Consider the following 8,802-nt stretch of genomic DNA (forward strand, 5'->3'; position numbering starts at 1 on the left):
GGGAAGTCAAAGCGGGAACCTGTACCAGGCTTGGGTTAAGCTTGGGGAGTTAATCGAGAATTTGGGAATGTATTTGGTGATTTATTAGGCATTGGGTAGCGAACGGGAATTATTAGGAACACTTGAGGAATTAGTGGGAATTTGGGTATTATGACTAAAATGCCCTTTATGGACATAAAGGCTTAGAATTGATAAGAGAGGGTATTTTGGTCATTAGGCTTGCAAGAGATAAAATAAAGGAGGCCTTTATACTTAGTGGATTTAGTAGAGAAAATTTTAGGCTGAAAAGAAAGAAAGAAAGAAAGAAGAGAAAAGAAGAGAGGGAAAGCTGAAGGGTTGGCTTTGAAGATTTGGTTTGTGGTTCTCCCACCCTTTTTCTTTGATTTTTCTTGAGGTGAAGCTCAGTGGTAAGCTAGGTTTGTGGATTTGCAAGAGATTAGCAAGATCAAATCAGAGATTTGAGGTAAGTTCTTGAGGTTTTCGGTTTTAGGGTTTTGCTGGTTTTGAACTGTGTTTTTGAGCTAAATGGATGGGGTTTTTGGGGAAAACAGGTCAAGGTTGTAAAGGTGCAAGCCCAGGAGGTCTAGGGTGCAGTTCAAGGTCGAAATTCCACCCACGGTATGATTTCTATGACCCTATCCTTGTTGTTTGATTGATTTTTCTGGTTTTGGGGTTCATTGGGTTAGATTTTGAGTTGTGGGTTGCTTGAGCTTGGGATTAAGTTCTTGGGGTGCTTGGGATGAGTGTGTGGTGTATATATGTTTGTTTTTGGGCTTGGGAAAGAGTTGGACAAGTTTGGGTTCGAAATGGGGGAAGAAAATCGCAAGATGCGATTTTTGGTTTTGCTGTGCTGCAACTAGCGCTACAGCGCTAGGCAGGGAGCGCTGTAGCGCTAGCCCCTGTCTGGTGAGGGTGGTTCTGCTTGTAGCGCTACAGCGCTACCTTTTGAGCGCTGTAGCGCTGCACTGTTCACAGAGGGGATTTTTGGGCTTTTGTGAAGGGATTTTGACCTAGGGTTCGGGGCTCGATTCCGCCACTTTGTTTCGGGGATTTAGGACTTCCCGGGGGGCTCGGGATTAGTCCCGAGGCTAGGTTTTGGACTTGAGGATTGGTGATAACTTTGATTTGTGGATTTTTCTTAGGTAAGCGCTAGGGCTCGGGTAAGATCGTGCTCAAGGAGTCAGGTTGATCAAGGCTACTTAATCTAAAGGTAAGAAAACCGTAACACCCGAGTTTAGGGCATGGCCCCACTGTGTGATTGTAGGGCGTGGCCCCGGATTGTATTACGTGCAAATGCTTAACCTTAAATGAACCATGATGTGTGTGAATGTTTATTTTGAATGTACTATATGTGTTAGTATGATGAAACGAGCGGCAGAGGCCGGGTACGGCATAGGCCGGGGCGGCCGTGGGCCGAAAGTAACACAGCACATGGGATGCTTATATTCAGGGTGGGACCCAAGGGATACATGAGTTATCCTCGCGGTGAGAACCGAAACTCCAGGCTTTGGTAAGGCCTTGGGAGCGGCATGGCCGTACTTGTTTATTATGGTGGTTTTCCTATGTATCAGTGAATTATTGCCAGCTATTTGCTTTGCATATGTTATGTGTTATTTGGGTTTTCTTGCTGGGCTTCGGCTCACGGGTGCTCCGTTTGGCAGGTAAAAGCAAGGAGTCAGTCAACCGGCCATGAGTATGGAGAGCGTGGGGGCGGCGCGTACATGTTCGGCCTGCCCGACTGCTTTGGTTGGGGGCATTTTGTATATGGCTGTATTTAACCATTCTTTTGATAGATGATCAAGTGTAAATCTATTTTGGTGTTGTAAACATTTTGCAAACCTTATTTTGGGATCCCAGATGTTTTATATTTAACGTTTTCAATGAAGTTGACCATTTTAAAAGAATACAGCCTTAAACTCTGGTTTAATCACACTTTTGGTTTTAGAAACCACTTTGAGTCAATTAAACGCACAATTTCTGTTTTAAACTCACTTAGTAACGGCTCTAAGGTAGTAGGGCGTTACAGTAGGAGAGAGGGAACTAATGATTGCATTTAAGATCAACTGATCTTGTCTAGTCCAAAGAATGTTTGCTGGATTTGGGGTTGGAGGGTCATTGGTTTGTATAGTGGCTGCAGGGCATGTCTTGGTGCCATCAACATAGCCCATCAAGTCATAACCGATGAAGAGGGTTTGGAATTGTAGTTTCCATGCCAAATAATTGGTAGAAATGAGTTTAAGTGGAGCTTGAGAAGCTACATGGATGGTTATTAAGGTATTGGTTGGGTCATTAGTATTTCGGATAGTGGTGTTATTGACTTGGTTGTTTGCCATTGAAGATAGAGTGACAAAGGAGAAAAGTAAAAACAAAAGATGGAGGCGGGGAGTTTAAATCTCTGATACAATGAATGATGAAGATAGAAAAATTGAATTGTTTATATTATTTCAGTGAACAACGTACAAGATATATACTAAGAGAATACAACAATAAGTCCTATACTAGTGGACTGGTGCAAAAGAAAAATATATGAGAGATTCAAAAGAGTTTGAATAAAGTGGTTCCTATCATCAAGGAGTAATATCTTCCAACAATGGATAGCCACATAATCCATAGTTTCCCTCAAATGAACCATTGACAAATGTACGTAGCTGATTTCCATCTGGTATGCGTCCTGTGAGATTATTGTAAAAGACACTAAAGTTTTGAAGGAACCCAATCTGTGTTAGCTCCAGTGGTATTTCTCTAGAAAGCTTGTTATGAGAGAGGTCCAACGACTCAAGCCACTGTAAGTTTCCCAAGGAAGATGGGATATTTCCAGTGAGCATGTTGTTGGAAAGGTTGAGTGAAGTAAGAGCTTTCAGAGCCCCAACTAACTTAGGAATCTGCCCACTGAATTTATTGCTTGACAAGTCAATATGGTAAACTAAGTCATTGATCACTAGATAGTTTCTCTGCACACCTTTTGTGACAGTTAATATCCCGTGATTTGTAGGGGGAAAGACCGGGTGAAGCTGTGCAATCCCACACTGCTTGCGGAAGGTCAAGTGTGATGATTCTAAGACTGTGTAGGTATGGGACTACACAGTTGAAGAGGGCTTAAATGGATTCATAGGTACTGCCTATATCAACAAGATGCATCTTCTTTTCGGTAGCCCATCACTTGAGAACTCCAAAGTTAAGCGTGCTTGACCTGGAGTAATCTCAAGATGGGTGACCTCCTTGGAAGTTTTCCCAAGAAGCGCGTGAGTGAGGACAAAGCACGCTCGAAAGACTCGTGTTAGTTTGTACGTCCAGTCATCATTCCAGGAAGCAGCCATAGTGACGTGGGGGTGTTACACCTTTTATTGTGATTCTAATAGAGAAATAGTATAATAAATAAAACTTTAGACGATTCCCTTTGTAATCAACTACATCAAATATTCCATTGGCCTTCATATACGTCAAATCTTTTGTCTCGAAAGCTTTCATGGCATTCAAGTTGGCAATGTAATCAGAGGGCAACTCTCCTGTGAAACTATTGTAAGAGAGATGTAACATTTGTAGCTTAGAAAAGTCAAAACTACCATTAGCTGCAGGCTTCCTTATGACCCCATGAAATTGATTGTGTTGTAAACTGAAAACTTTTAACTCAAGCAAAGTCCCCAACCATGTAGGGAAGATATCAACCAGTTGATGTTTGAAACATCAAGAAACTCGAGTGTCTTACAGTTCGCCAATGAACGTGGCAAAATTCCTTGTAACTGATTCTCACTGACATCAATCATCATCCATTTGTTTGCATGTATGCAAAGTTGAGGAATCATTCCTGTAAAGATGTTATTCTTCAAATTTAACACCAATAAACTCACAGTTTTCTAAGCATTTTGGAATCATACCAACAAAGTTGTTATAAGAAATATCAAGGAACGAGAGAGAACCCAAATTGCAAACCAATGCTGAAATTTCTCCTGTTAATGCATTGCTAGAGACATCACAATATAAGGTGGATTGTGGTAGTAGTGGTGGTCCTTGAAGCTTGTTATTGTTAAGGTCTACTACTTTAAGATGAATCTAGGGTAAAATAGCTGGAGGTTCGTGAAAGCCTGTCAGAAAATTACTTGAGATGTACAATACCATCATCTCCACGCTTACATTCTATAATTATTTAGGTACCAGCCCTTGGATTTTGTTTTTAGAAATATCTAAATACCGTAGGTCGTTCACAGAGCTAAGAAATATTGGGAACTCTTTCAAATTGCAAGAAGAAATTACTAGGGTCTTAAACTTTGGTAGTGTTTCACTTGTGTTTCTTTGCCTAATGAGCAGCGAGAGACCATTACCACTAAGATTGAGATATGTAAGATCTTTCATTTTTAAGAAAATGTCAAAATCTACTGTACCAACCAAATTAGAATTATAAACAGAGAAAGCTCGAAGATTTGACAGTTTCTGAATTGATTGTGGAATTGAACCTTGCAATTTGTTTTCCATAAAATCAATAACAGTTAGCTGGGTAAGGTTACCCAGCCAAGAGGGGACCGGACCAGAGAATTGATTGCCATAAAGAAGAAGCTCCGTGAGGTGTGTGAGATTTTGAAGTGAAGATGGGGCGTGACCACTAAAGTTGTTTTCGCCAAGGTCTAGATAAGTAAGTTTGGCTAGTCTAGTAAGTGAAGAGGGAAAAGATCCACCCAGTCCACAATAGCTTAGAGCAAGCCAGGACAGAGAAGATAAGTTTCTAAAGAAACCAGGTAGAGTAGATGAAATGCTAACAAAACGAAGATTAAGGCTTTTCAAGCTACTTAAGCTTTGCACTAGACTTCTTAGATGGGGATTTTTAAGTTCCATTTGATTTCTAAAATAAGGATTAGATTCAAAATAATTTACACGTTTATCAATATTCCAAGAAAGTTAAAGAGAGGACAATTTGACGTATACCAGATGTCAAGAGGGACTTGACCGGAAAACATAGAAGGAGAAAGGTTGAGATACCTTAACCTCGAGAGTTGGCTTATGCGTCGTGGAATTTGAGAGAGGTTGAAGTGATTATCAAGCAAGGTTAAGCCTTTGGAGAAGAGTCAGACAAAGACTGCTCTTTCAGCCGATAGTTACATAAAGACAGCTACAACTGACGTCGAGGTCAATGACACGACCAGTCTCCTTATCACACTCAACACCATCCCAAGAGCAACAGTTATTATTTTCTCTTGGTTTCCACTATAATACCTTGGCAAAAGCACCATCCGAAGAGGAAGCAGATTTGTGAATGGTAAAGCTTTGCTGGAATTGCAACAAGGTAGACCTTTCATCATCATGGCAAGATGGATTTATGGAAGTCACGGAGTCAAGAACCGATAAACCAAACATGAATTTTGTAAGTAGGTGAAATAAAAGAAATAAACACATGAATGACTCCATGATGCAGATTTGTTTCTCTCTTTCCTTCTTTTCCTTTTTTTTTGTTTTTTTGTTTTTTATTTTTACGAACATATCCTCATATATAGGTATGACTCAAAACTAATGGCCATGAGATACGATAATGCAGACAAACTCCGGGAGCAAACTAATTTAAAGTCAAATTAAAATTGTCTGAATCAACTCTTGTTCATAGATGTAAATAAACATTGTAACATCAAATTCTTCATTTGTGTTTATATATTATTATTTAAAAACAAAAGGAGAGAGACCAAACACTAGGTTAGGCCCCCTCTCACATATATAGATAACCCTTATGGCGGAGGAAAACTGTTGTACAATTTGTGTTATATATTATAAATAAACATACTTAGTCATAAATGTTTTTATTATGATATCTTCTGTCCTTTTCATCAAGTCAAGCTTCCTATCCTGTATCTAGTGCAACTATATGTCCTAATTTATTATATATTTTCACCTGACAACACATATTTTCAAAATGTATGAATTTCAGAGTGTAGCTAACATCATTACCAGCATTTCTCTTTAAGAGTGTAGAAAGCTCCAACAACAATCGGACATAGGGCATATAAATTAAGGAAGATGTAATCCTATAATATATATTATCCAAAGTAGATTTTATACATTTTTTAATAAATTTGGTGGTAACTTGTACTAAAAGTTTTAAGGTACACCATACCATCCATCTATTTTATACTTGACCAGACCCGCATTTTATGTTCGCTGGAGAAGAAATGTCATAATGTCATACAGGGGATGAAGTGTTACAATGATCTCAGTTCAAACCAAAAAGAATTTTCTTCAAGTAATAGAGGGTAAAAATATAACCAACGCCAAGTAATATTTTATAAATTTTCCATCAAATTCCTTTAGGTAGACAAAAAACACTATACACACACACACACACACATATATATATATATATATTACTGGATCTATATCAATAATTGCGAATTACTTGCATTATTTTGTATATACAAACATTTATAGACTGTAACTACTTCAATAAATATATAATATCGGACATCTCTGATTAACAGGTTGCTGATTCACTGGGAAGAGATAGACTGGTAAGAATTATTATCGGAGGTGATGCCTGCAAAGATAAAAATATAAAATTCCATCTACTTAGAGCACAATCAGAATTAAAATTGTTGGTAAGACTCAGCAAAATTAACCTTAGAGTTTCTTTTGTTCCACGGCGAACTTTACAGCGGATTGTAGGGAGACCAAGACGCTGATGAGCTTCATAGCGATGACAACCCGAGAAGCCTATAGACCATATATGAATGATGACATGAATGAGTTTTGGAGATCATATAAATCCCAAGCATTCTGATACTACCAGGATTTCTTGTGTATTTCTGTTCATTCTCTCTTATTCTCTTTCTTTCTATCATCATCTATTGCTTGATTTAGATAGGTATAGCAACGAAATGGTTTAAAAGAAAAATAATTGTAGTAGTAAAAAGCAATGAAGACATACCGTAATAAACACCATCTACCTCAAGCACATCAATCTGAAAACATATAAGAGAGTCAACAAATAATGATTTCTTTTACAAATTTTGTATGATCTTTTTCTATGTACTGCCATATTGACGAAGAAATAATAGTTATTTGATATATCCCACTAGGGTCCTCATATCAGTAGCACAAACACTTGGAACAAATAATAGGGAAACATAGAGATAGAGAAATTAAGAGATATAATAAAGAACACCCAGAGGCCAGAACTCTCCCAAGAACTACTTCTCAATTAATTACAGTCAACATGATTCACTCATTTTTCTTACCCTCTTATATACTACCCTATTTCAGCTCATCCTCTACCCCCACTACAATGACCCACATACACCTCTATTTCCTATTTCCTATATCTTATCAATATAGGGAGTCCATCCTTCATTGTTTTCTCAATAACACTAAAGTAATTGAAATCTTCGATTCAAAAAATCAAAGGAAGGAATGCACATGATTTCTTCTCAGAAGGATGAAGACAACTGAGACAAAAATAAAATGTTTTATTTTCCTACACATCATATAAAGGTGAAAATTAAATGCCCAAGTTTCAACTAGACGTGTGGATAGAATCATTAATTAGTACTAGAACTAATTATTATGGCTTCCATACAACTTAGTCAGTTAATAATTTTAAGAAATTCAAAAGAAAATTCATTTTAAGGACTTAGAGTGCTATATAAGATAAGAGTCAAATGTCAATTTATGTTTCCTCAATTGAGGGGGAAAAGAACTATGGCAACTGATCTACAGAAGTAGCTAACGAATTGCATTTTCCCCTTCTATTAGCAATAACCCAAGTAAAAGCACACAATTCTCGTTGTCTGTTCATATTCAGTAATCAATATTTCCTTTCATTTTCTAGGGAAAAACACAGAGGGACAAAAATCCCACATACGAAATCACTACAGCTAAGTGGGAGACGGAAGAGTACTCACTGGTACTTGAAGGCCAATTTGGCTGATGCTGTCCATGAGTTCCTTAACCTTATTTTCATCGTTGGTTCTGGTTCGCAAAAGGGGTCTCCGTATCTTATCTAGAGGAAGCTCCAATATCACTGGACCACCTTGATTCCCACGGCTCATTGGAGAAGGAGACCCTGAAAAGGAAATTAAAAAAATAACAATAATAAATAAATCGTGCTAAACTTTCCTTTCTTTTTTCCCGGCAAACAAACAGAGATTTTGTATTTGGGAGGGCGAGAAGGTTTTTACCATTTGAGGAAGCTGAAACAGAGAAGGTCCTTAAATTGTTTGGCACTTGAATAATAAAACTAGCCATTATTTCTTTTCAACTTCTCTTTGATCCCTCTCTTGTGTGTGTTGTAATATTATACAAGAAAAGTTAGTGTGAGAAACATATGAAAAGTCCTTTTTAATAGAATGTTATATGCTGTTTCTTATGCAATTCAACTTGTGTGGCTGGGCTATGTATGAACTCTAATATCTTTGGATTGATATAGTGAAAGTTCAGGAATACCCTATTTCATCCATATTTGATTGTATGAAAATTTTTATAGGCATCCTAAATATATGTTAGTTTGTATAATTTTGACAATAATTCATCTTTCATTAAACTTCCCTCTTTCTCTCAAACTATCTCTCTCTCAACCATGGCAGTTCCTCCCCACGGCCACCACCTCCCCACCATCACTTCACAGGGCCAGAAATCGTCTCTATTCTCTCTAGTCCACAATACTCAGAGAAGTACGAGGTCTCCCGTCTTGGAACTCCACGTTCCCATTTTAAATTTGCGAACTCTTAAGTCCTTTTAGTAAAGCAGACAATCCTGCCCTAACATTCCTAATAACTTCATTGATCATCCGGACCAATTCTGAACCACAACACTTCCTGTCTCTCATTTCAT

General features: G+C 38.0%; 2 protein-coding genes across 2 annotated transcripts; both read right to left on the bottom strand.

Moving 5' to 3' along the window:
- Positions 1 to 2,567: 2,567 nt before the first annotated feature.
- LOC133799859 (receptor-like protein 43) lies at positions 2,568 to 4,827 on the bottom strand. The gene is made up of 5 exons (XM_062237850.1): positions 4,320 to 4,827; positions 3,876 to 3,947; positions 3,667 to 3,805; positions 3,383 to 3,580; positions 2,568 to 2,889 (listed from the first exon to the last, which is right to left on the bottom strand). Exons 1-5 carry the CDS (start codon positions 4,825 to 4,827, stop codon positions 2,568 to 2,570), a joined length of 1,239 nt encoding a protein of 412 aa, XP_062093834.1.
- Positions 4,828 to 6,237: 1,410 nt separating this feature from the next.
- LOC133800803 (sulfiredoxin, chloroplastic/mitochondrial) lies at positions 6,238 to 8,354 on the bottom strand. The gene is made up of 5 exons (XM_062238868.1): positions 8,151 to 8,354; positions 7,875 to 8,035; positions 6,902 to 6,935; positions 6,594 to 6,687; positions 6,238 to 6,511 (listed from the first exon to the last, which is right to left on the bottom strand). Exons 1-5 carry the CDS (start codon positions 8,215 to 8,217, stop codon positions 6,496 to 6,498), a joined length of 372 nt encoding a protein of 123 aa, XP_062094852.1. The 5' UTR covers positions 8,218 to 8,354; the 3' UTR covers positions 6,238 to 6,495.
- Between the last annotated feature and the right edge of the window lie 448 nt (positions 8,355 to 8,802).

The sequence above is a fragment of the Humulus lupulus genome, chromosome 9, assembly GCF_963169125.1.
Source record: "Humulus lupulus chromosome 9, drHumLupu1.1, whole genome shotgun sequence".
Taxonomy (NCBI): Eukaryota; Viridiplantae; Streptophyta; class Magnoliopsida; order Rosales; family Cannabaceae; genus Humulus; species Humulus lupulus.